Source organism: Hoplias malabaricus, chromosome 10 (assembly GCF_029633855.1).
Source record: "Hoplias malabaricus isolate fHopMal1 chromosome 10, fHopMal1.hap1, whole genome shotgun sequence".
Lineage (NCBI taxonomy): Eukaryota > Metazoa > Chordata > Actinopteri > Characiformes > Erythrinidae > Hoplias > Hoplias malabaricus.
In genome coordinates, this window is record NC_089809.1 from 1,609,656 (window position 1) to 1,637,195 (window position 27,540).

Sequence of the window (27,540 nt, forward strand, 5' to 3'; positions counted from 1 at the left end):
ATTTGAGTAGAATTCTTAAAAAAAGTCCAAAGGTGATCTCCATTAAAATAACACATCTGCGGTACCCTATCTTTTGGATTCTGTTTACATTCTGTTTCTCTGACCACGTGGTTTTGGCGATCTGCTCATAATCCTACCACAGTCTGTTTTGGTTTACACCACCTGCCTTATCCTGCAGACAAGTGAAACCCAAACAGGTCCAGAGAGTAGTAACTTCATGTGTTTCTGCCCCAGAAGGCAGCAGCACCTGTAACTGAATCACTTTTGAGACACACTTTGCCATGCATTTATGGAGGCTATTTGGGTGACTATTGGCCTCCAGTGTTTGTTAGCAGCATTAGCCTCGTAACTCTAACTACAAACTAGAGAAGCACACTTCCGACTCCAAACATTTATTCAACATTCGACTGCATCTGGGGTCAGGGGAAAATGGTGGGACTTTAATTTTCACCAAACTATTCCTTTAATCATTGAAGATGGCTTCTTTGTATTAGAGTCTTTCTTCTTAACATCTAGGACCACAAAAACATTTCAGCACAAAAGAGCAAACAGGTGTTGAAACGGTGCACAGTAATCGTTTTATTGTTTGCTCATTTAAAGGCTACATTGTCTGTCAGTTACTGGTGATGTAAATGACTTTGTATCGCTCCATCAGCTCAATGTCCTTCTCCAGCTGCTTCATCTTCAGCTCCAGCTGTTCCTTCCTGTGTTTCTTGGAGGCTGTATCCGTGACAACCGAGAGCCCCTGGAACTGATGGTGGAGCTCGTCCCAGTTCTTCTTTAGAACCTGCGCACAGGACAATACCAGATTAGACGGCAACAACCTACTCCAACGATAAGAGAAGAGGTTTATTAAGGGCTTCAGAGTGCTTTATTGGGACGCCATATTGGAAAAGTGTTTACAGATGCTATTAGAATGAACATCAACCCACTGAACATCAATAATTCCACTCTATCAGCAGCTGTAAAATTACCAGCACGTCAACCAACATATACTTTAAGAAACTTTGTATGTGTGTGTGTGTGTGTGGGTGTTATGGTCTCTGACCTGTAGGATGTTCTGTCGTTCCTTCTCTGGGAGCTGCTTCATTGCTCCCTCTCTCATTCTGTCCTTCACATAGCGATCGTACTCCTCCTGCTCTCTCCTCACCTCCTCGCGCATCTGCTGCAGATACTCTGGAGTCTGTCCATAGTCCTAAACACACACACACACAACGTATAATGCAGTCATCAAGCCTTGTGATACATCTACCTGTCCAGTAGTTTGTAGAGACCCTCTTTAAATACTGACTACAGCTACATTAAATTGTAATTGACAGATGGCCTCATGGATGAATGCCATCAAATCCTTTACAACACACCCACTCTGCTTCGAGGGACTAAGCTGAAATATAAGAGCGCTGGATCAGAATGAGGAAACCCCACTCACCTTCTTTTTGATGTACTTAGGGACGAGGCCGGAGTTCTCCAGCAGCTGTTTGTCTCCGTGTTTGGTGTCGGTGTAGGCAGGCTGTGGTTTCCTCGGCACGGCCAGGATGTTTTCCACCGCGTTGGATGTCACAAAGTTCTTCTTGGTGTGGGCGCCCACGTTTGGAGGGTCAGTTTGAGGAGGGACGTGAGGCTTCTTAGGTTGGCCCTCATCTTTGTACGAGAAAGGCTTCTCTAAAGGAGAGTAAACCCAGCTGTAACTATAAGTTATAGTGGCTGGGTGACAGTGAACTCACCTGCAGCCTCACGTTACTCTCACGTTAAATGAAATGAAAACACGTACACAGTCGTTACTTACTCTCTGGAAGTCTGGGCTCCTTGGAGTGTTTTAAGAGGTATTTTTCAGGAGAAGGCACATCTACTTTGGCTGGTCCCATCGTCTTTTTGAAGGATTTGTTCAGCTGCTTCTCCTGCTTCACTTGATCTCTAAACTTGGATATGTACCTGGATATAATCATTAGACATATAGTGTAATAGATGAAAAACATACAGTTTAGTTCTACAATGACAGATTATAGTTCCTCTGTGGCTCTGCATAATATATATATAAACAAACAAAATCTCTACAGAGTCTGAATATACAGGATATATAGGATATAACTCCACTCTACACTTACCTGGGAGGTTTGTGAATTTTCTCCTCTTCTCTTGGGATGAGGTTATATATGCTCTCGGGTGGTTGTATTGTTTTGGACATGTTGGGTGATAGAAAATAGCACAAAAACAAAATAACAGCAAAATATAACACCAACAACAGAGACACTGGACTGAGGCTGGGAGCCTTGTGTTTTGTAGACGTCTCCATGGCAACCCCTAACACGTCGCGTTTATTTTCAGTATACAAAAAAAATAATTAAAATAATATATATATATATATATATATATATATATATATGCCCATATTTGAAAAAAAACTGCACCAGAATGCTTCAATGTGAAATAAAAGTGGAAGTAAAATTATAAATTTATTAACTGCTGTGCGTATGTGTAAATTTTCCCTCGCAGTTGCCGTACTGCGTCACTGTGTTTACATCGCGCTAGTGTGGAACGAGGAGTCGACTCTGATTCCTGGTTTGCTTTCGCTCGATACAAAGGAATCGACTCTCCGTGTCTAGGCACTGGATTTAACAGAGATGACTCTTTGAATACCGTTTTTACTCAGACTTGAAGAATCGGTTCTTTTGGAGTCGAATTTCCACCACTTTACACTGAGCACGATGCGAACAGTGTGAAGGAGAAATTGAGACTGAATCCTGCACAGTTGTGATATTTGTGCTGATTGTACACAGGTATAAAAACCTTTATGAACTATAAAAACACCACAGGTCAAAAATAAAGTCTTCCTCGCTGGTATAAAAGTACATTTTCTGCTAAATTAACAGCTGCATTTCTGGATTTTCACCTTTTTCTTAACATTGTCACTACGTACACTGACATCTTTTTCTACACTCACCGTCCATTTTCTTAGCTCCACTGACCATGCAAAGAAGCTTTAAAGAAATATACAAAAGCTGTGAGAATGGACCACACCATGTCACATCAAACCTCTGCATGACTCTGTTAATGTCTTAACCACTGCAAGACAAAGATTTCTAATTATGTATAATTCAGTTTAATCTCTTAATGGAATACAAATAACTAAAATCTATTTTATTTTCCTGTGTAGATCCCTGAAGCTGCTACTTCAAGATGACTCCAAGACACTGGTGCCGCTTGCTTGCGAAAATGGTAAAACCGAGGTACAAGCAAGACTTCTGTTCCCCTGCTTTGTCGTACTTAGCCACGGCACATCTATCTTCAAACAGCCCTCATTCACAGGAGAAAAATATTCTTCTGATGGGTCTTCCAGGGGCGGGGAAGACCACAGTGGGCCGTATTTTGTCTCAGAGGCTCGGTATACCGGTGGTTGATATAGATGATGATGTTCTGGAGAAGACATGGGGGACGTCTGTGGCAGAGAAGCTGGCTGAAGTGGGAGGGGAGCGTTTTTTGGAGGAAGAAGGCCAGGCTGTGTGTAATTTCTCTGCTTCTGGATGCGTGATCTCACTGAGTGGCTCCAATCCACTCCATTCGGATGCCATGCTCCACCTGAAACGCTCTGGTCTTGCTGTGTATATAGACGTGGACATAGACGACATCATTGCAAGGCTCTCCAGAATGAAAGTCAACAGGATCGTGGGTCAATGTGCTGACGTCCCCATGAGGGATATATTACAGTATAGGAAGCAGTTTTATGAGCGGTGGTTAGACATGAGGGTGTTCTGTGGGAAAGGAGACAGTATTGAGACAGTGGTGGAGAAGGTCATTCAAGTTTTGGCTAGGTTTCAGGGATCAGAATCTGAGACTTTTACCTCAACCCGAAGCTGCCGTTCCACTGAAAATAAACCATCTAGTGACCTGAAATTTTTCAGCGATGTAATTGTGGAGGGCCTAGCACCAGACAGAGGCCTTTATATCCCCAATAAAGAATTTCCAAAACTGGAACCCTCTGAGTGGCTCAGAATGGCCAACATGTCTTATCCTGAGCGAGCACTAGTCATACTTGAAAAGTGTATCCATCCCATGGATGTCACCCCTTCAGAACTTCTCCCTATGGTGTATCAGGCCTATGGGGAGAACTTCGCCAGAGAATCAGTGGCACCCGTTAAACATTTGGCTGAGGATCAGTTTGTGCTTGAGCTCTTCCATGGCCCCACCGCATCCTTCAAAGATCTGGCCTTGCAGTTAATGCCACAGTTGTTTGCTCACTGCCTCCCACAGATGTGCAACTACCTCATCCTGGTGGCCACATCTGGAGATACAGGCAGTGCTGTTCTCAGTGGGTTTAGCCAACTCAAAGGGACTGAGAAGGAGCGGATTGGTCTGATGGTGTTTTTTCCTGAAGAAGGGGTGAGCCCAATTCAAAAACTGCAGATGACCTGCATTAAAAAGGGGAACGTCCGGTCTGTCAGCATCCTTTCTGATTTTGACTTCTGTCAGAAGACCATTAAGAGGATGTTTGGAGACTCCAGCTTGACCGGTCACTTGGCCTTTGAGTATGCCACCGTTCTAAGCACTGCCAACTCCATCAACTGGGCACGGTTGCTTCCTCAGGTTATTTACCATTGCTCTGCATATCTGGACTTGCTCAGAAATGGGACGGTCTCTTTTGGAGACCCAATTGACATCTGCATTCCCACTGGAAACTTTGGGAATGCAATGTCGGCCATTTACGCAAAACAAATGGGGATCCCAATAAGAAATGTCATTTGTGCCTCCAATCAGAACTGTGTAATCTCAGACTTTATCTCAACTGGATGCTACGATCTCCGTGGCAGGAGCCTCATTGTCTCAAATTCTCCTGCTATTGACATCCTTAAGTCCTCAAATCTCGAGAGGTTTGTTTATTACGCCTCTGGCAGGGACGGTGGTCTTGTCCGAGATTTGTTTCTAAGCCTTGAGGAGCAGCAGTGCTTTACAGTGTCTAAGGATTTATTACAGAGGATACAGGAGGATGTCCAGGCTGGCTGGTGCTCTGAGGAAGACTGTATGACAGCTATTCATGAAGTTTACTCTAAAACCGGCTACATAATGGACACCCACACAGCAGTGGGGAAGGTGGTAGCTGACCGTTTGCATGACCGGACTTGTCCTCTGGTTCTCTGCTCCACTGCACACTATGGCAAGTTTGCTCCAGCTGTTCTTAAAGCTCTCCACAGCTCCACCATCCCAGATCACCCTCTGGAACAACTTAATGCCCTGTCTGCCATTGCGGGGCAAGAACACATGCATAAAGCTCTGTATAAGTGCCTGAGAGAGGGCGAGAGCCGGCAACACACAGTCTGCCGACCTGATTATGACGTGCTAGCAGACCAAGTAGAGTCCATGATTCACGAGTCATTTCTGAAGGTCATGTGAGGTCACAACAGGTGCTTCTACAGCGTCAGACTGATACGGTATTGGAGATGTAAGCAAACTCATTCAGGGTTTTGTGTGGTTGATTGCAAAGATTCAGATTTCTTTCCATTAAGGCCTAGTGTGTGTATAGCCAGACACATTCTGAAGTTCTCTTGTCATTTTGTATCTGAAAATTTATTAAATACCAATTAAACTAAAAAGAGCAGCATCATAAGATCCATATCTGCAGGTAAAGTGGGTCCATGTTTACAAAAAGTCGCATCAGGATGTGTCTTTCTGTGATATCATTGGCTGTTATAAAGCAGAAATCAGATTACTTCCAGACTTGTGGACGTTTTCCGGATATCTGATTTCCCAGGTGCATGGAATTGCTTTGATCGGATTACACACACAATCTGATTTTGTGCAGTTATCAGATTATTAAGTGCATGTAAATGCACTCCATGTCTTCACCACACACATAGCGCTGTATTCACTCTTCATCACTAACAGTGAACTACCGGTGTCTTCCGGAGGTTGTATATGGGATATTCATTCATTCATTATCTGTAACCCTTATCCAGTTCAGGGTCGCCGTGGGTCCAGAGCCTACCTGGAATCATTGGGCTCAAGGCGGGAAATACCCTGGAGGGGGCGCCACACACACTCACACGCACACACCTACGGGCACTATTGAGTTGCCAATCCACCTACCAACGTGTGTTTTTGGACTGTGGGAGGAAACCGGAGCACCCGGAGGAAACCCACGCGGACACAGGGAGAACACACCAACTCCTCACAGACAGTCACCCGGAGGAAACCCACGCAGACACAGGGAGAACACACTACACTTCTCACAGACAGTCACCCGGAGGAAACCCACGCAGACACAGAGAGAACACACCACATTCCTCACAGACAGTCACCCGGAGGAAACCCACGCAGACACAGGGAGAACACACCACACTCCTCACAGACAGTCACCCGGAGGAAACCCACGCAGACACAGGGAGAACACACCACACTCCTCACAGACAGTCACCTGGAGCAGGACCCTGGAGCTGTGTGACTACGACACTACCTGCTGCGCCACCGTGCCACCCTTATATGGAATACTGTTAAGGGTGGATTAATAGTGGTGGATTTTTGGGGCATTTTTCCTTTGTACAACAGTAATGAATGCATTAAAATAATACTACTACTACAATATACTATTGTAACAATGTCTTATGCATCAGGTGGTGCATTCATAACCATTTCATATTATGACCTTCTCTAAGGACATTTCTGAGAATCTAGAACACATTTTTTGTTCAAAGTCTCTGTGTGTGTTGTCACATCTAGGATTTAAGTCTGCAGAAGTTTACACTGAGAATGCTTGTTTCCAAACGTGTCCACTAGATGGTGCTGTCTGCCTACAAATGCTTTTAAAAATGAATATGCCTAAAAAAAAAAGTGTGTTTCTGTGAACTTGTTCCCTGTGAGTGACAGGGTGAGTGAGTGACTGTCCACAGGTGTGTGACTGGGTGATTGTGTTATACCCTGGTCCTCTATCCAGGGTGTGTACCTGTGATTCCAGGTAAGCCCAGGATCCATCTCAACTCAGATCACAATAAAGTGCTCGATGTAAAAATCTCTTGTAATTACAATATGAATGGTGTGATGTCCAGAGCTAACTCTGCTGTGACAATTAGTTATTGTATTCAGATACTCTGGTTACTTTAACTAATGCCTGATCTCCATTTCATGGTGTTCACGGTATCCCTGGAAATGACAGGATCACTAAAAAGACGGACAATGTGTGATGATTAAAATAATGTTTATTGGAGCAGATGCCTTCATGCCACATTCCACATTGTGTCTCCTCCAAAGGTTTGGTCAATAAAGTGATGATCCTGGTTTTGCTGAGTGAAGTAGAATCCAGTTTCACCTCCAGTTTTCACTTTTCATCATAAAAGTCAAGAGTAATAAGCAGAAAGACCATCTATCTCTGAGCCCCAGCTTGGTCTGTTCCTCAGACAGAAGCAGGGGAACGTCCAGAATGCCGTATGTACAGGAAACACTCAGATATTATTAAAGAGACTAAAATGATAGAGGGAAAACATTTACACACCGAGCTGACGAGACTGGGATTTCACTCACAAAACTACCGTAAATGAAATACAGGTCGGTAAGGAACATTCAAGCTGTCAAAAAATACTACATGGTAAATTCCAGCATTAAAAAATAGCTTGGAGTTGCAAAAAGATTTGTCGGCATGCACAATGAACGTCTCATTCAAATGGAGCGAGGAAACGTGAGCTTTCCAAAATGCAAAGAATTAAAAACATTTTTTACAACAGGTTTTTTTTAGGTACAGTGCTGTGTAATGTGTAAGTTCAGTGTAAAACTACATAACAACAAGGCCCATCATCCTGTTGATAGGATTAGCATAAAGTAAATTGGAATTAGCGCCAGGCTATTTGACATACAGCCAGTAGATAATGAAATCTACTACCCACACTGACCTGCTTCCAAAACCAGCTTTTGTTTTGGAGCGGAGTATTCTGTTGATCAGGCAGGGGGACCGAAGGGTCATTTCCTTCTCTCAGATTACTAGCAACATCTTAGCCATCTAACAATGCAGTTCAAGGTGTATTTAATCTGAGAGAAATAAATAATACTCAAAAAACACTCTTGATCTGAGCTGGTTTACCCACGTGATATACCACAAAGCAAGATTTACCAGTTAGCCAGATAACATAAACACAAATCTGAGATTGACCAATAGGAAAGTCCCTCAGCTCTTATTCTATTGGACAGGTTTTACTTTGAGCTAATACCACCTTGGTCAACTAGCTCAGATCAGGTCTGTTGTGTGCTGTTTAAATACACCTTGAATTACCTCGTTAGCGGTAACCGTTAACCTGTTGCTAGCAATTGGAGAGGAGTAGAACCTTCCAAGAGTGGGACAAGTTTGGTGATGATCCAGTCTAATCAGGATTCAACCAGTTTATAGAAATGGCATTAATTGGCCGATCTAGATTAGGGCTTTTACTGAAGGAGTATAGCTGCTACATGGTGAGATATATCCTGATATGTGTAATGTTATCTACAAGAGTAAAATGTGTGGTGAATTAGCATTAGCTTAGCACTAGCATACGACTAGATTCTCATAGTGATTTAGTATTTTGGACATTTATGACCTGAACGAAAGGCTAAGGTTAAATTTGCCGTTAACACTGAACAAATCTCATCCATTTTTCCTTTTATGTTGCAGCTTTAACCAGCAGAGCTAAAGAAAAAAAACATAAGACTAAGTGGCAGTGTAAGACAGCTTGTGTACATGGGCCACTTCTGGCTGAGATGTAGCAATGCTGACCCACTGTTGGTCCGTCTGTTGTATCTGAACCAAAATTGGCCCAGCTGTTATAAACTTTCATTTAGTGACATGTCACAAAGCAAATCTAGCACCATCTTATGGCAAAGACATGACTGCTGACTGTGGCAAACTGGATTTAGTCAAATGTGGGCCTGATTTGGCAAGCGGTCTGTTCAATTGCTGTCATTCCAAGTGGGTTATAAAAGTAATGGATGTGGGCCAGGCCAAGGCTAGATGAGTTTTGTTTATGTATGATATTCTTACGTAAAAAAACAGCATGTGTTCGTTGATATTAGTTTCATTATATTTTTAATTATGTGATTGGCTTTTTAAAGATAGTATCTGAAGTTATGATTATTAAAATAACCCATTGCACAGCACTGCATTCCATTAACACTCTCTTGGTAAGTTATTATAATTTATCTTATTTACAAGTTTGTTTGGGCATGATGTCAACAAAAGGTCAATGAAGTGGGCTGTATATGGGCAGGCCTTGGTTTAATACTGAGGTAAAGCTGAAATAATAAACTATAAATCCATGCTATAACAAGTTCCTTTTAAAGGACAGAAAATGGCATTGTTAGCATGACACTGAAGCTCATGTTCTCATTGGCTGTAAAACAACACTGATCACACATGCACAAAAGAAAGAATATCTTCAAACTAAAGTCCGCAGCAAGACATGACATGTCCAGTAATGGTATTTCATGGAATGTGTTTGAGAGCAGATTGTTGAGTTAATGTTGCCAGATGACGTAGTTTATAGCATCTCTGGGTCTGAATATGAGCCTTAAATGACGTGATGTTTTTCTAAGGAGTCTCCTTGTGAAGGATTGTTTGCTCCCACAGTAAGGCACAGTGACGAAAACTAGGTTCCATGTGCTTGACTTAGCACTGAAAGACTACCACACCAAATAAAAAGTTGATCCATGAGACAAGGTCAACAGTCTTCAAGAAACTTGGATGGTCATGCAGGTGACTAAATAAATAGAATGCCTTTTTTCTTGTGGTGTTACATTTCCTGTCCAAAACAACGAAAAAGAAAAGAAAAGAAAGAAATTCAGATGTGATTCGACACTGATTTGAAATACATACTTGAGGCTACAAGGTTTCCAAGATCAGAACTTGATCCGAACACGGAAAAAAACAAGTTTATTGATACCCATTTTCAAATCTCTTCTTTTTTGTGTGCTACTTTACATCAGAACGACAGACACAAGCACAATCAGACATGAGAGCTTTTTTTTTGTTGTTGTTTTGAAGTATTACCAAATCCTCCCATCCCTCCCCGAAATCCTGAATTCACAATTTTTTCGACTCCCAAACCAGCACCATCAGCAGAGTCTTGACGCTCAGTCTCCAGACATTGTGCTATAAAACCCCTCCTACTTTTGAGTTTGAAAGTTGTAACGGAGGGGTGTGGATGTTCACTGCCTCCAGCAGTCCCTTAACATCAGCATCTGAGCTTGATGTTCATCTAAAGCGACAAACAAAAGCCTGGAGACTTCCTACGCCTTCTTTTCTTGACCCCTGGTCTTCTGGTAAATAGGCAGTTTGAGCCACCCAGCAGACGTCTGTAGTCCACAGAGCCAGAAACAGCTGCACGTCTAGCAGCAAGAGAGCAGCAGGGGACAAGAAGCAAGTCCACCAGGGGGCAGTCTTGGGTAACACTGGGCTAAATGAGGGCCATGACCTTGGACGGCAAACTGGGGCAAAAACTTAAAAATATACAAAGGAACAAGGTCAGAAACTGATGGGTTGCATATCGTGTGGCAAAAGAGCTGGCTTTGTGCTTGGTGCTGTGGGCCAGATTGGGTCAGGGCTAACCCTCGTCTTCGCTCTCTTCCTCCAGCGCTTCCTCATAGATGTAATCCGGTAGCCTGAAGCACTCCTCGAAAAAGTTGACCAGAGACTGGCTGAGGTGCTGCCTTGCCTCATTTTGGATAAAGTGACCTTCGTCTGGATAGATCTGCCAAGAGACAGAAACAGCAGTAAATCTAGCAATGTAGCTAACAAATAATGGAGGGTCATAGCCATTTGTAAACTAAAGAAAGGTATTCTATTTTGGCAACTTTTCAGCCTGCTAAACATGAGTGAGTGAGTTAGCCAAGTTTATGAGTTGCTTTGCCTTTACAATGTAGTGTATTAGGCAACTGTTTAAAATGAAATATTTAACAAAAACAAAGAATATTACCTTAAGGTAATATAGTGCGATTTACTTGGTTTGCTTTTAGGACAAGCTACAAGATTAATGTAGCCAAAAACCACTACCGTGTTTCCCCGAAAGTAAGACAGTGTCTTACATTCTTTTTACCCCCGAAAGTCCCACTATGTCTTACTTTCGGGGTATGTCTTATATTGGTAAAAAAATGTCGATTTTTGTTTTAACCATAAAATTAACATTTATTAACAACCTGAACAGTATGGTATTCACCATAAAACAGTTTTATAAAAGCAAGTGACAAGAATGTCTTGTTACAACCGTATCATGACGGTATTTCCATGTATAACATGTAAAACAATGAAAAACGGTAAGAACGAACAGTTTGAATATGTTATACTGGAAGATAAAACAGATTTATTCCATGACAACCATGGCCATGCCAATCAGAGCGGCCACCAGCGGCTGCACATGAGGGCACTGAGGCTGCGTGTTGGACCACGGACAACATTACTGCTGCTCCCGCGGCCTCCACATCCCTCCGCTCATTCCGCTCCAGATCCGTCCGCATCCCGCAGTTAATGCAGCAAAAGGTACCGGTACTATGGCTTATATTTTTCCAACGTACAGTTTACTATGTCTTACTTTCGGGGTACGTCTTACATTAGCCGACCCCCCTAAAACCCACACTGTGTCTTACTATCGGGAGTGTCTTACTATCGGGGAAACACGGTATGCAATCTTATAGCCACCTGGGTAATTGTGCTAACGGCATCCTAAATCATCGGACATGTGCCATGTAAATAAAATTAGCCAAAAGTAAAGATGATTGATGACACATTGATATATAAAATAGGCAGGACAGACAAAATGTAGCTTCAAGCTACTGTATTTAGCTTCTACTTTTATCGATTTAAACCACAAAAACACAATAATGCTTATCAACTGATTTCTGGGGCAAGTGTGTAATTTAATCTGCAGTTAGCACATTGCTAACCAGGAGGCTATATGATTTCTATTTTAGCTACTTTAGCATTGCTTAAGCTTAAGTGCAAAACTAAAGAAGGCAACTACAGATACAGATCTTGGCTGATGAATAACACTGACATAAATAAGAAAATGGATTTACTGGAGTTGTGCCCAAATCTTCATGTTAAAAAACCCTTGTTCAACCATAAAATATTGTATACAATTAGCGTGGGTAACACTGGATGTGAGGGAATGGTAATTTTTCAGCATTATTCTTTGGCACAAAGCTAACTGGCCCCAATTACCAGTCACTTATTATTAGCAGCATTTTTGTTAAATGAATTGGGTCTTGAAAGTAAAAATCATAAAAAGCACAAATTAACAACATGGTTTCAAAAGGCTTGTCATAGCATGAGCAGGTCAACATGTGTCACACATCAACGAGACCAACGTGACTTCTCGTTCCACAGAAAAAGCAGACATCCTCTTCATTAGCATGCTATTAGACCAGAGCAGCAGCTTTGCAAAGTGGCGGTCAGAAAGTTCTCACAGAATATCTGACCCTAATTAATTCCAGAGTTATTCAACATCCACCAATTAAAGAGAGGGACCTATTAGGGAGCATAGAGGGATTCTCCTGGTGTAGTACGCTAATTGGATTAACTTCTGTGCTAGCCTGTATAATCTCTTTAAGTGAGGTGCCCACTTTTTGAGTGCTCTAATCTCTGTCTTGATGGGGGCAGATCATGCTGCCACAGGAATATAGAGAATATCGGTGAGCAGTACTGGTATGGGTCTGTGGTTACTTTCATTGTAGCTTCCATTTTACAGGTACTTGTAGTAGTGCTGGAAATTTCCCAAAAATGAAACAAGAAAAATCTGACATGTGCAATTTATGTTTTCCTTTGCTCACCCCAGGGAGGGATGCAAAATAGAGCACTGCTTGGAAAGGATAAACAGTGTACTGTAAATTATTTTAAACAAATATCTGTTTTTATTTATCAAGATTAATGCTAGCCCATTTGGGAGGATTATTTTTACGGCCACTAATGGAAAGCACCACAAATATAATGCACCATATTCTTTGTGAGCGATATTAATACCCATTTGTGGACTATATTCTGCCTGTCACATATCACGTGGCGGACTGACGGAGACGGACGCACTCGCTAAAACACATTACCTTTAATAAAACAAAAGATGAAACAAAACAGGCAACTACGGAAACGACAAGATCAAGGAAATGAAACGAGGAAACGACAGAGACAAACAGACCAGACTAAGCAATATGACAGGGAAATATTGGAGGCGAAAGAACAAGACTTATAGGAAAGAAATGACATGACTGGGATTTGAAAGGAAACAAAACGACATGACTAGGAAACACTATGAAACGAAACAACTTGACTTGGAGTAGGAAGGAAACAACACGACATGACTTGGAAACTAAATGAAATGAATGACAGATACACGGAAGTGACACAAGAGAGCTTAAATACATGAATAGACGAGACACACCTGAAACAGATAACGAGGACAGCTGACAAGGAGGCGGGACAAGGGCGGAGACATGGACAACAACAAACAGCCATGTGCTGAGAGAGCACATGGCGGGGAAAACAGACATGACAGGACGAGGGCATGACACCGCCTGCTAAATATGAGTGAGTGAGTGAGGTCAGAACAGTGGGTAATGTCTGTTTTGTTTTGTTTTTTCAAACCCTGAGGTAAATGATTATATATAATGCAGAACCATTATCTAATCAGTCACCCAACGCAGTGAGTACTTACAGGACCCTATTTAAAAGTCTCTTATGGTAAATGGAGGAATTGGAATCATCTTCATTTACTTGAACAGCAGTGACCTTGCTGGCCCAGAAGGAATCTCTGTGGCAGTAAAGTATTGTTGGCACATGGCAGTCACACACACAGGTGGGCTATTACCTGTAGAGTGTAGTTGGCTTTCTCACTGATTAGCCTGGAGATGAATTTCGCCGTGTGCTGAAAATGTACTTTCTCTGCAAAGGAAAAGGAGAACATTTATATTTTCGCTGACACTTTTGTCCAAAGAGACTTAATTAGGCTCCAGCAGGGCTAGGATCCTGAGGGCAGCTGGAGGTTAAGTGCCTTGCTCAAGGACATTGTGGCAGAAAGGATCAGCTGGGATCAAACTCATGAAGTCTAGAGCCAGGTTCTTTGTGTTGCTGTAATTCCATGTGCAAAGTTGGTCAACACATTAGAACTAGCATTTTCAGTCACTTTAAAGTACACCCATGGTGGGAGGGTTCACCAGTTTGTTGACTCCAGGTAGAAGTGTTTTCAATAGAAGGGGTTCACAGGGATGTAATGTACCCTACTGCAATAATAGGTTAAAATATCAACTGATTCCTATTAATTACTTGTGTATCATCATTGCTTTCAGATAAGACTCAAAATGACTAAGTCTTTTTATCTGACATAACCTCACAGCACATCAGGCTCTTGGCATCTCAGCACATATATATACTATTGTAAGGTAACTTCAAAGAAGGAATATAAAATGAGAATTATACAAACAGATACATATATACATAAAAAAACAACCCACATGGTTTGGGTCAACCTTAATATTTCATGGTCTGTATCCGTATCAGATCAAATCGGATCATGTCAGGCATCACCTGTATATCTGTAACGTATATCAAGTTTTAGAAACTGAGGTCAGTGAAGGATAGACACACCATCTGCTGTTGGATGAATGATCAGAAACTTCTTGTCGACAAACTGAGACGCTCGGTATGCAAGGTTGGTCGTCTGTGGAACGGAGACGGCAGAAAAACATCACTTTTCATGAATAAAATGATGAAAAACATACAGTGTACGAATCTGAAATGGCACTGGAGTTGACCTACCTCATACGCTCGTCTGTCAGGTTTTGGAAGACCCAGATATCGCTCTGAAAATGCAGAGGCTGAAAAGCCAAAAAACACAATATTAGTACAGTTTTTGCTTCTGTTTCCCAGCCTGCACCTTTCAAAATACAGGTCTCAAAAGAGGTTCTTGGGTGAACTCCCTCTCGTGCAGGAGCTGAATGTTTATGAAGATTTCCAGACCTAGCTCAGATTGTCATTAGGGCTGCTTTCAGAGATCATAACATCAAATAAAATAAAATTAAGCAGAATTTAAACAATGTCACATAGTCAATCTAGTGCTGGGCGATATGACCGCAAATCAACATTGTGATTAATTGAAACGCTCGGCCTGCCTCTGTGTTTAGGTTCTCCTCCATGTTGCTTCCATGCAGCAGATTGGACGGGGCCGAGTCATGTGACTACAGCGCAGTGGTGTGGTTTTAAAAGTGGGGACGCATTAACAGAATTTACAACAAAAAATGCATACACATAATTGAAAGAAAATCGATCTGGAGATTTACATTTGTGGTGCCAGATATCGTGAGTTATTCGTGTGATCAAATTACTCACAGGAAGAAATCTGCTTTCTCTCTTACATACACACTCAAACATACACAGCCTACCGTAGAGCTCGAAGTCAGTGATGGGGGAGAGAACGGCTCCACACTTCAGTAAAGAGTCTTCAGAGCTGAGCAGAAGACTAGTGATGTATCCCCCATACACCTGCAACACACACAAACAGATGCATACAGTGACCACAGCTCTGATATCAGCAGTTTTCAGTTTGCAGCCCAGGTTCATACTTCAGTTCATCTGTAAACACTTTATGAAATACATGTTTTTTTATCACAAGTGAAACCCCCTTCTGGTGCTACATAGGATCATTTTTGAAGGGTTCTTTACATGAACATGAACACACAAGAACCTGTCAGCCAGGCAACAAAAAACATTCACAGATCCACAAAGAAACACAGCTGACTCACTTGCTCACAAACATACTCACTCACTCACTAAAGTTCACCACAAGGGGCACTATATCTCACATATGCACTCATATTCATATGCACTTATATTCCCGTTTCAGCAAAATTTATAGCACAATTTATTATGTTTTCTCTAATATGTTAAAAATCTACTCTAAAATTTGCATACCTTATGTGTGCTGTCTGTCGAGGCTGTTTAACATCCTTAGAAAATCAACAAAATATGTAAACTAGGTACATATATGTGGACCTATATGATATAAATGACCAGTCCAGACAATTTAACCAGTTGACATGTTGACCAGTCCAACAAGTTTAACATTAAATGAATAAATAAAGGGCGGCACGGTGGTGCAGCAGGTAGTGTCGCAGTCATGCAGGTCCAGGGACCTGGAGGTTGTGTGTTCGATTCCTGCTCCGGGTGACTGTCTGTGAGGAGTGTGGTGTGTTTTCCCTGTGTCTGCGTGGGTTTCCTCCGGGTGACTGTCTGTGAGGAGTGTGGTGTGTTCTCCCTGTGTCTGCGTGGGTTTCCTCCGGGTGACTGTCTGTGAGGAGTGTGGTGTGTTCTCCCTGTGTCTGCGTGGGTTTCCTCCGGGTGACTGTCTGTGAGGAGTGTGGTGTGTTCTCCCTGTGTCTGTGTGGGTTTCCTCCGGGTGGCTGTCTGTGAGGAGTGTGGTGTGTTCTCTCTGTGTCTGCGTGGGTTTCCTCCGAGTGACTGTCTGTGAGGAGTGTGGTGTGTTCTCTCTGTGTCTTGGTAGGTGGATTGGCGACCCAAAATTGTCCGTAGGTGTGAGTGAATGTGTGTGTTGCCCTGTGAAGGACTGGCGCCCCCTCCAGGGTGTGTTCCTGCCTTGCGCCCAATGATTCCAGGTAGGCTCTGGACCCACCGTGACTCTGAACTGGATAAGGGTTACAGATAATGAATGAATGAAAAAAAAAATTACCAAGTGAGCTCCAGTCCACTGGTGGCACTGTTTCACTAAACCCACTCAAACTCTCTGTTATAAACCCAAAATACCAGCACATTAATGATACGACCCTGCAGCTTCTGACCTTCTGGAGTTTCAAGTTAGTGTTGGAGTTAAGCTTAATATTGAGGTTAAGTTTAGGGTTAGGGGAAAGGATAATGAGGATCTTTCATGAAGGGCAGGCAACCTTGAATCCCAAACTACATTTTATACACTTTTACTTCAGTCATTTTGTCTCATTTGTACGAATTAGTCTTCTCTCAAACCCGTTTTCTCACCCACACTTCTAACAAAGTCTCTGCTCTACTGAAAATTGGGAAGGGGTGGATTGGGGATTTGTTTTATTGCATTACACATTCAGATCCATCCCACCAGTTTTCATCACGCAGCTGCTTCTTTTTCTGGAACTACAGCATTTCTCGTTATACTGAACGATTGAAACAAACTGCTGTTCTGCCCCGAGGGCCTGCTTTACATCAGTGTTTGTTAGTCCCAGTCTGGAGATCGTAACTCTGTACTCAGCTTCATGTTTTCACAGCCCTCACACATCTCCAAGGGCTTGGTAATTAACAGAGGAGGTCAGTCAGACGGTGTCAAAGTGGGATAAACCGGAAACTGTTCAGAGGATGATAAAACAAGGCCTGGGACTAGGACCTGCTTTCATTATGGTACTGTAAAATTACAGAACCTGGCAGACACACTTCAGCAGTTACAGGAATGTCTCATGGTCTACTTGAGAGAAGTCAAGATAAAGTTAGTGTTAATGCACAACGACAGAGATCACAAAAGCAGTGTTTGTGTTGGTGAAGTCTATACATTTATCCCACACATGGGAAAGACTACCAGGGGCCGCTGTGGTCTTTTGATGAGAGAAGTTGTCTTGGCACTGGGGGGTTCCCTCAAACAGCAGCACTGTATCCTCCCTCAACATCCACGGCTGAAGTGCTTTTGAGCCACTAGGATGGCTGCCTGCCTCTCTTGGTTTGTTTATACTCACTATTCCTATTGCACTAGTGTGTGTGTGTGTGTGTGTGTGTGTGTGTGTTCACGTTGTGCGACAAAAATAAAAGCATGTTCATGTTCGATGTTATGCCCTGTGAAGGACTGGCGCCCCCTCCAGGGTGTATTCCCGCCTTGCGCCCAATGATTCCAGGTAGGCTCTGGATCCACCGCGACCCTGAACTGGATAAGGGTTACAGATAATGAATGAATGAATGAATGTTCGATGTTATACCAAGGAACACTGTTACCACGGTAACGGTTACATGTCTGCATGCTGGCTCCTGGGCGAAGCTTGAGAGACCCGTTCTTGAATGTTTTCAGTTGAGGCTGACTGAGTCTCTACTGGAATTATAGCTACGTTCTAACACTGATGTTTACGCATCCTTCCACATCTAAAGCTAACAGTCTGTAAAGAGTGATAGAGAGAGAGGTCACCTGTCCAAAGGCTCCAATCCTGGATTTGTCGATGTACGGCTCATTTGCCATAACGCTGCAAAACACAACAACAGGAGAACGGTATTATTGATCGGTGTTATGAGTTACTCTCACTCAGCTGTTCCCACAAACATCAACATCTCAGAGGAATGATCTAGAACAGTGTGGATGGGTAGAACTTTCTGGAGCACTGTGGATATATTGTCGCTGTCCAAAGAAAAAACGTATATCACAATTTTTGTTGATTTGATTTTACTATGTCATTTGAACACAGCAGCTATGTGAAACTTTCATGATGAAAGGACCAATAGAAATGCTCCAAAATTACTTGGAATAAAATCATTTTACATTGAATTATATTGTAATTTAAGAATGTGTTTTCCTTCTCCTGTAAAGTTCTTATTTTGGAGAAATGTATTCTTTAGACAGCGATGATATGAGAAACTCCCTTGGAGGAACCAGAGCTTGAAATGGGAAACAAGCACCAGGTGTGATATGGAAGTGTGTGTGTGTGTGTGTGTGTGTGTGTGTGTGTGTGTTTCAGTACCTGAGGGCCTTGAGCTGATCCTCCTCCTCGAACCTGCCGAGTCTCCTCTGGACCTTGTGCAGGAGGTTCGTTCCCTGGAAACCACTGCCACGTCCATCAAACTTCAGCACGATGACCCCAAAACTGCTGACCAGAACCGTGGTCCAGTCTACCTGAAACCGCTCTGAGACTAACTGACCACCTGGTGTACCATCCCTGAGAGAGAAAGAGAGAGAAAGTTAAAATAAGTGTTTAGTGTTTCTTAATGTGTCCTAACTGCAAGCAACAAGATGAAAAACAGCACGTTCCTGTAATAATCAATACAGCTCTGTACACAATGGTCCTGTTTCTGTTGTGATTTCTGATGCGTCACACAGCTTTTCCGTTCCAGTAAAATCCTCCCTCATTTCAGGTGAAGTCTCAAGATGTTTTCTGATTGGTCAGTAGTCGATGTACTCTCTGACTTGACGTTTGTGGCGTAGACTTAATGTAAACAAACTGAGGGCCTTGTGGCCCAATGTGATACTACATTTAAAGCAACACTAGGTGAGATTTGGGGTGGCACAGTGGTGCAGCTGGCAGTGTCTCTGTCTCACAGATCCAGGGTCCTGGGGTTGTGGGTTTGAGCCCTGCTCCAGGTGACTATCTGTGAGGAGTGTGGTGTGTTCTCTCTGTGTCTGTGTCGGTTTCCTCCGGGTTACTATCTGTGAGGAGTGTGGTGTGTTCTCTCTGTGTCTGTGTGGGTTTCCTCCGGGTGACTGTCTGTGAGGAGTGTGGTGTGTTCTCTCTGTGTCTGTGTCGGTTTCCTCCGGGTTACTATCTGTGAGGAGTGTGGTGTGTTCTCTCTGTGTCTGTGTGGGTTTCCTCCGGGTGACTGTCTGTGAGGAGTGTGGTGTGTTCTCCCTGTGTCTGTGTGGGTTTCCTCCGGGTGACTATCTGTGAGGAGTGTGGTGTGTTCTCTCTGTGTCTGTGTGGGTTTCCTCCGAGTGACTGTCTGTGAGGAGTGTGGTGTGTTCTCTCTGTGTCTGTGTGGGTTTCCTCCGAGTGACTGTCTGTGAGGAGTGTGGTGTGTTCACTGTGAGGAGTGAAGGTGTTTGTGAAGCTCACGGTGTGTACGGCCTGCAAATTAACAATGGCCCCCTCGTCTTAAGTTAGGGAGAGTTTGTGTATCATCAGAAGATGAAGAGAAACTGTCCTTTAGGAAATGAAAAGAGTAAAAAAAGACTCCAGGAGACTGAGCTGCAGCAACAGCAGTGAGATAAACCTGTGACTGTTCTTCTCCAGGTTGGATAGTTAATAAATAATAGTCTACATACATAGCTGCGGGAATATATTTAGAGGTGGTGTGCACTGTGCAGCTGCTCTCCACAACCATAAAAGCCTTGCAGTGCCACAGTGTCATGAACCAAACTTTGAAGCTGAAAAGTGAACATATACTGATGTTTTATACGGTCTAGTACTCGTTTTAACTTTCCTAAACACACCACTACAGTCTAAAAGTAGCTTACTATTTCATACCACCTTAAACAATAATGTAGATTTTTCCAAGTGCTAAGTTTTCTTTGAAATCCTACTCTCCTCCAAAACTTACATAGTGCAGTTTCTACAGTTCTGAGCACAGAATAGCAATGGCACATACTCTATTCTCCATACTGCTTTTCAGTGGAGCGTCACAACGATTTTGAAGCTGTAATCTTATGGTAAAATTATTACCTATTGCTGCTTTAAATGCTCATATGCAGTTAGGACACTGTACCATATACCAATTTTGTTTCCACCCATTTGCAGATGCATAAACATGGACGATATTAAAGTAAGGTTAAACGTGTGCAGAAAGACGTTGTGATTTACATTCTTGAAGATCTTTACAGGAATGTGTCAAATATGTGAAAGAAACTCCAGACCCAGTCTGAGAATTACAGAATCCGGATCTGGTTTGTCCGTGCACCTAATTGCGCCCTGGTTGCAGTTGTTTGCAGCTGAGTTTCGAAAAGGCAGCGAGGGAATTGCTGGAGTCTGCATTATGCAACGCAAGTGAAATTGAAGTGGAGATTTCAGGCTGAATATAGTTCCCAGAAAGTTTCACAATGTAAAACTAACTGTGTTGTTGACCAGTGACACTGTGAGAGAAGTATGCATCATGCCGGGTGCTAAATGATTGAAATCAATCCCCAAAATGGTATTCCTGAAAATGTTCACACTGCGTGCTGGGTAAAGCCAAAATATATGCACAACTATTCCATACTTTCCTGAAGATAAACTCATAAAGAAATGAGTGAACAACACTTGGTTTTCAGAAAGTAAGGCTCCAAAAATGATTGAATCAATCTGTAAGTGAGGAAGCCCTATCAAACACACAAGCTTTAGTGTTGCACCATCCATCCATCCATCCATCCACCCATCCACCCATCCATCCATCCATGCATCCATCCATCATCCATCCATCCACCCATCCACGCATCCATCCATCCATCCCCCCATCCATCCACCCATCCACGCATCCATCCATCCACCCATCCATCCATCATCCATCCATCCACCCATCCATCCATCCACCCATCCATCATCCATCCATCCACCCATCCATCCATCCACCCATCCACCCATTTTCAAAAGCCATATTTATCTTTATTCATCTTCTATTTTGGAAAATCTACATTCAGTAACTAGTGCAACTATCTGCAGCACCTTAGCAACCCATTAAGTGCCATAGCAACCCTTCAAGCTGCCAACTTTGAAACCATAGCAACCATCAAGAAACACCTTATGAACATCACAACAACCACCAGAAGTGCCATATCAACCAAACTACCAACCACCTGGGATTACCATGACAACACCATAACATCCACCTAGCAACACCTTTGTAACACTGTGGAGCACCTTAACAACCACCTGAAATACACTTTTGCCTAGCAACTGCCTGGGGCCACTTAAAGGAACATTAGGTAAAGGAACACTAGGTTTGCTCCCTTGCCCCCTCTAGAGTTACAGAGTGTAATTCACTTTTCCAGCACTGTCCTGAAATCAAAGAGGAGGTGGTGGTTTCCTACCCTCCTCCAGAAATACATAGTACAGTTTCTGCAGTGCTGAGCCCAGAGCAGCAAGGACAGAGGTTCTGTTCTCACTATTACAGCTCAGTGGAGAATCACAATGATTTTGAAGCTGTAACTTTGAAGCTGTGCAACCGTTCAGGAAATAGTTAAATAGATATCACCTGCTTTTTGTTTGATATCACCCAGTAGACTTGGGTCTGACACTGGACTAATACCTGGCACATTTATATTTACTATTAATTTAGCAGCCGCTTGAGTCCAGGAGAACTTTACCATCCATCAAGAAGATGCAAATACATATGAATAAAATAATTCTGCATTTAATAGAGCCATCAACGCTCATGTTTTTATATTTCTACCTGACCTCTGCTCTCTGTTTTCCTTTATATAAATCAGTTGTTATGTTTAGGTGATTATCCTTTACGCCGTCACACCACTAAAGCAGACCACAAGAGAGCCTTTTTATTCTTCTGTGATTTTATTCTCCACGTTTGTTAAATTTCCATGTTTTTTTTTAAGTCTCTATGTCTCTTTTTGTTCTCTGTGTTTTTCTGTTTTTCTTTTTTATCTCTGTGTTCTTGGAGCTGAATAAATAATTCACCGAATGCTGGAGTAATGTGAGTTCATTGTGTATTGTTAGTGTAATTTGTCTGGCTATAAGTTTATATTGGGCTAATTAGCTGATGAATAGAAAATGTAGAGTGGAAACAGAAACAGACTGATTACATTGTGTGTGCGTGTGTGTGTGTGTGTGTGCGTGTGTGTGTGTGTGTGTGTGTGTGTGTGTGAGACTCACACTAGAAGCAGTAGAGGGTAGTGGGATGTGGGGATGAAGCCGGCTGGTTTAAGGATCTGCATGGTCAGAGCTGAGGACGAAAGAAAACCCCAAATCAACACCAAACAAAAGCACTGAGAGTTTTCTACTGTCTCACACACACACACACACACGCTTCAAATGTTCACTCTAAAGCCATGACACACTGACGTGCTTTTTCCAGAGGTACATGAGGTTTGCTGTGGTGAGCACTGAAGCACCATCTGAGGTGGAGTGGTGAATAATAACATGAGCTTTGGTGTATGTGTGAGATTCTGTCTAATTTAAACCTAGCCACCCCTATGAGAGGGACCCCTTCTATGGAGCATAAACTTCTGTGGAGTGTTTACTCAGGGACTACAAAGCAATATGACACTTCATCTCACGTGAGCTACACTTTACAGAAAATAATATTTATGTTCATAGCTGTTAAATCTGACTGTGAACGAAAGGTAAACCTACTGTAGTCCTCTATGTAGATGTCTCTGTATTCAACTTGGGGCATCTGCATGGAGTCCACGGTGCTCCGGAGGTTCAGGTTCAGCTCGATGTCGAACAGCTCTGCCAAAGGACAAACACAGAAAGCACAGTTTTTTAAAATGCAGAGCGATCCGTCCACATCCGACCCGCAGCTTTCCCTCGGCAATGACACGGATGTTGTGTAGGAATTGCAGCACAGTGTCCGGGCTGTTGGTGGAGCTGTGTGGAGCGAGATAAGTGCTCAGTTAAATGCCCGAGCTCCAGGCGTTCAGAGCCCAAAGAACAGCTGGAGCTAAAGATAGCGATGGATGCTGAAAAAGAAAAAGAAAAAGAAAAAAACACCAACAAAAAGCTCTGGAGCTGTAATCAGCAGAGCTTTTCTCCAGAGAGCTGCGACAGAGTGGCTGCCTCTCAGCGCTGAGTTACAGTTAACCCTCAAACACACACCTCAGGCTCTGCTTGTACTCTTACAACTCAAAACTTAGGTCCATTTTTGTTCAAATGTACTGCAGGGCTGTGTTACGGAGGCCCAGAGAGTCAAAACACAACAGCATTAAGGGATGCTTGATGTTTTATGCTCTCTTTGTGTTTGTTTTTCTTTTGATGTTTTCTGTTTGTCTGCGTGGGTTTCCTGAGGGTGACCGTCTGTGAGGAGTGTGGTGTGTTCTCTCTGTGTCTGTGTGGGTTTCCTGAGGGTGACCGTCTGTGAGGAGTGTGGTGTGTTCTCTCTGTGTCTGCGTGGGTTTCCTCCAGGTGACCGTCTGTGAGGAGTGTGGTGTGTTCTCTCTGTGTCTACGTGGGTTTCCTCCGGGTGACCGTCTGTGAGGAGTGTGGTGTGTTCTCTCTGTGTCTGCGTGGGTTTCCTCCGGGTGACCGTCTGTGAGGAGTGTGGTGTGTTCTCTCTGTGTCCACGAGGGTTTCCTCCAGGTGACCGTCTGTGAGGAATGTGGTGTGTTCTCTCTGTGTCTACGTGGGTTTCCTCCGGGTGACCGTCTGTGAGGAGTGTGGTGTGTTCTCTCTGTGTCTGCGTGGGTTTCCTGAGGGTGACCGTCTGTGAGGAGTGTGGTGTGTTCTCTCTGTGTCCACGAGGGTTTCCTCCAGGTGACCGTCTGTGAGGAATGTGGTGTGTTCTCTCTGTGTCTACGTGGGTTTCCTCCGGGTGACCGTCTGTGAGGAGTGTGGTGTGTTCTCTCTGTGTCTGCGTGGGTTTCCTGAGGGTGACCGTCTGTGAGGAGTGTGGTGTGTTCTCTCTGTGTCCACGAGGGTTTCCTCCAGGTGACCGTCTGTGAGGAATGTGGTGTGTTCTCTCTGTGTCTACGTGGGTTTCCTCCGGGTGACGGTCTGTGAGGAGTGTGGTGTGTTCTCTCTGTGTCTGCGTGGGTTTCCTCCGGGTGACGGTCTGTGAGGAGTGTGGTGTGTTCTCTCTGTGTCTGCGTGGGTTTCCTCCGGGTCACCGTCTGTGAGGAGTGTGGTGTGTTCTCTCTGTGTCTGCGTGGGTTTCCTCCGGGTGACCGTCTGTGAGGAGTGTGGTGTGTTCTCTCTGTGTCTGCGTGGGTTTCCTGAGGGTGACCGTCTGTGAGGAGTGTGGTGTGTTCTCTCTGTGTCTGTGTGGGTTTCCTGAGGGTGACCGTCTGTGAGGAGTGTGGTGTGTTCTCTCTGTGTCTGCGTGGGTTTCCTCCAGGTGACCGTCTGTGAGGAATGTGGTGTGTTTTCTCTGTGTCTACGTGGGTTTCCTCCGGGTGACCGTCTGTGAGGAGTGTGGTGTGTTCTCTCTGTGTCCACGAGGGTTTCCTCCAGGTGACCGTCTGTGAGGAATGTGGTGTGTTCTCTCTGTGTCTACGTGGGTTTCCTCCGGGTGACCGTCTGTGAGGAGTGTGGTGTGTTCTCTCTGTGTCTGCGTGGGTTTCCTCCAGGTGACCGTCTGTGAGGAATGTGGTGTGTTTTCTCTGTGTCTACGTGGGTTTCCTCCGGGTGACCGTCTGTGAGGAGTGTGGTGTGTTCTCTCTGTGTCCACGAGGGTTTCCTCCAGGTGACCGTCTGTGAGGAATGTGGTGTGTTCTCTCTGTGTCTACGTGGGTTTCCTCCGGGTGACCGTCTGTGAAGAGTGTGGTGTGTTCTCTCTGTGTCTGCATGGGTTTCCTCCGGGTGACCGTCTGTGAGGAGTGTGGTGTGTTCTCTCTGTGTCCACGAGGGTTTCCTCCGGGTGACTGTCTGTGAGGAGTGTGGTGTGTTTTCTCTGTGTCTGCGTGGGTTTCCTCCCACGGGATTGGCGACTCAAAAGTGTCCATAGGTGTGTGTGTGTGTGTGTGTGTGTGTGTGTGTGTGTTGCCCTGTGAAGGACTGGCGCCCCCTCCAGGGTGTGTCCCCACCTTGCGCCCATTGAATCCAGGTAGGACTCACCACTGCCCTGAACTGGATAAGGGTTACAGACAATGAATAAATGAAAACGAACTTTGGGGCTGTGTTACCATTTACAATTAACTGTGTTAAGCACAGAACATAGGTCAATCTCTGGTTGTACTTTAATGTAGGGCAATGCTACGGTGGCCCAGAAAGTAAAAAATCAACAGCATTAAAGTAGAACTGTCTAAAATACACGAAACCTTTCCTTTCTTTTCTGGCCCATTTTTAACGCTTCAGTGAAAATAGAGTAATGATTTTTAACACTTTAATGTACCTCTCAATCATTGTTAACCCTTTCATGAAAGGTATGATCATCCTTACATAACTTCAGGTTTTCATTCATTCATTCATTCATTCAATCATTTATTTATACCAGGATTATCTGGTGTGATGGGTTTATAACATAATGTGACTGAAGTTTAAGGCTCTGCACCACAGGAGCAGAGAGAGATATCACTCCCACACACATCTCGGTGTTTCCATCACCTTGTGAGTCGAAGATGAAAGTGTGTACTCACACAGCTGACAGTGTTGAGCCCTGATGAGCATCAGGAGGCAGGATTACTGCGGCTGTTTTATTGACAGAATTAAAGAGTGCTGTGTTTAACTCTCCCTGAATCACACCATGCACTTGACAGAAAATGCCAATAAAAAACAACAAAACATTCGCAGCTTCGATCCCCGGTGATGCCTTAGCCGTCCGGGGCCTGCAATCCAAGTGAGCACAATTAGCCTCGCACTCTCTGTGGGTTGGATACCCCCTCCCTCTCCACACATCTCTCAGATTCTTCATCTCATGTGACTTGGACTGTGTAGAATCTTTATTTTTTAATATTTTAACACTTAAGGGGTTTTCTGAATTATTTTACTAGTCCCAAACTCCACCCACTTGGCTAGCCTCCTCCAATCACGCACAGTACCCACCATCTCGGACTGTAGACGTGAGCACGTGCTTCTCCCTGACACCTCTTTTGAAGCTGCTGCTAATGAAACAACACTGGAGGAGAGTGACAACTGCCCACATCTGTCACATCAGCCTTGTTGGCACTATGCACACTGTGATGAGAGGAGGGAAAGGGCCTCCCTACCCACCCAGAGAGTGAAGCTGAGAGAACCCCCAGAGGAAATATGTTTGGCTACTACACTAAATGATCACTGGATTAAGAACATCATCATTGGTAACACATTCACTGTCTTTTCTCTCACTGACCACACAAGAGCACTTTGTAGTTCTACAGATACAGATTGTAGTCCATATGTTCCTCTGCATTATTTGATCAAACTCTAGCAGCAACTGGAAACCCATGCGGACACAGAGAGAACACACCACACTCCTCACAGACGGTCACCCGGAGGAAACCCATGCAGACACAGAGAGAACACACCACACTCCTCACAGACAGTCTCCCGGAGGAAACCCACGCAGACACAGAGAGAACACACCACACTCCTCACAGACGGTCACCCGGAGGAAACCCACGCAGACACAAAGAGAACACACCACACTCCTCACAGACGGTCACCCGGAGGAAACCCACGCAGACACAGGGAGAACACACCACACTCCTCACAGACAGTCACCCAGAGGAAACCCACGCAGACACAGGGAGAACACACCACACTCCTCACAGACGGTCACCCGGAGGAAACCCATGCAGACACAGAGAGAACACACCACACTGCTCACAGACAGTCACCCGGAGGAAACCCACGCAGACACAGAGAGAACACACCACACTCCTCACAGACGGTCACCCGGAGGAAACCCATGCAGACACAGGGAGAACACACCACACTCCTCACAGACGGTCACCCGGAGGAAACCCATGCAGACACAGGGAGAACACACCACACTCCTCACAGACAGTCACCCGGAGCAGGACTCGAACCCACAACCTCCAGGACCCTGGAGCTGTGTGATTGTGACACCTACCTGCTGCTCTGACCGTTGAAAAACTGTGTGAAATGGGGAAAAGAAAGTATGCAGAGGAACAGTCTGTATCTGTAGAACCACACCGTGCTCCTGTGTGGTCAGCGGAGCTGATAAAATGGACACTGATTGTAGAAACAAGGGAGGTGTTCCTAATCCAGTGATTGTTCAGTGTACGGTGTTTATCCCTGGTCTCA

The 27,540-nt window shown here is 44.0% G+C and overlaps 3 protein-coding genes across 3 annotated transcripts in view; 1 reads left to right on the forward strand and 2 right to left on the reverse strand.

Moving 5' to 3' along the window:
• Nucleotides 1-503: 503 nt before the first annotated feature.
• enkur (enkurin, TRPC channel interacting protein) lies at nucleotides 504-2,306 on the reverse strand. The gene is made up of 5 exons (XM_066683998.1): nucleotides 2,106-2,306; nucleotides 1,787-1,932; nucleotides 1,430-1,662; nucleotides 1,049-1,195; nucleotides 504-787 (listed from the first exon to the last, which is right to left on the reverse strand). Exons 1-5 carry the CDS (start codon nucleotides 2,291-2,293, stop codon nucleotides 614-616), a joined length of 888 nt encoding a protein of 295 aa, XP_066540095.1. The 5' UTR covers nucleotides 2,294-2,306; the 3' UTR covers nucleotides 504-613.
• A 392-nt stretch (nucleotides 2,307-2,698) lies between these two features.
• LOC136708716 (threonine synthase-like 1) lies at nucleotides 2,699-6,860 on the forward strand. Its single transcript, XM_066683460.1, has 2 exons — nucleotides 2,699-2,777; nucleotides 3,155-6,860. Exon 2 carries the CDS (start codon nucleotides 3,178-3,180, stop codon nucleotides 5,383-5,385), a length of 2,208 nt encoding a protein of 735 aa, XP_066539557.1. The 5' UTR covers nucleotides 2,699-2,777; nucleotides 3,155-3,177; the 3' UTR covers nucleotides 5,386-6,860.
• A 236-nt stretch (nucleotides 6,861-7,096) lies between these two features.
• dpp6a (dipeptidyl-peptidase 6a) overlaps nucleotides 7,097-27,540 on the reverse strand; it is a 129,080-nt gene continuing 108,636 nt past the window's right edge. The window contains exons 20-28 of the mRNA XM_066683210.1: nucleotides 22,993-23,091; nucleotides 22,513-22,582; nucleotides 18,682-18,876; nucleotides 18,135-18,189; nucleotides 15,370-15,469; nucleotides 14,747-14,805; nucleotides 14,576-14,648; nucleotides 13,800-13,873; nucleotides 7,097-10,694 (exon numbers count right to left, since the gene is read on the reverse strand). Coding sequence (XP_066539307.1) covers nucleotides 10,548-10,694; nucleotides 13,800-13,873; nucleotides 14,576-14,648; nucleotides 14,747-14,805; nucleotides 15,370-15,469; nucleotides 18,135-18,189; nucleotides 18,682-18,876; nucleotides 22,513-22,582; nucleotides 22,993-23,091 — 872 coding nt within the window. The 3' untranslated portion in view covers nucleotides 7,097-10,547. The remainder of the gene's footprint in view (nucleotides 10,695-13,799; nucleotides 13,874-14,575; nucleotides 14,649-14,746; nucleotides 14,806-15,369; nucleotides 15,470-18,134; nucleotides 18,190-18,681; nucleotides 18,877-22,512; nucleotides 22,583-22,992; nucleotides 23,092-27,540) is intronic.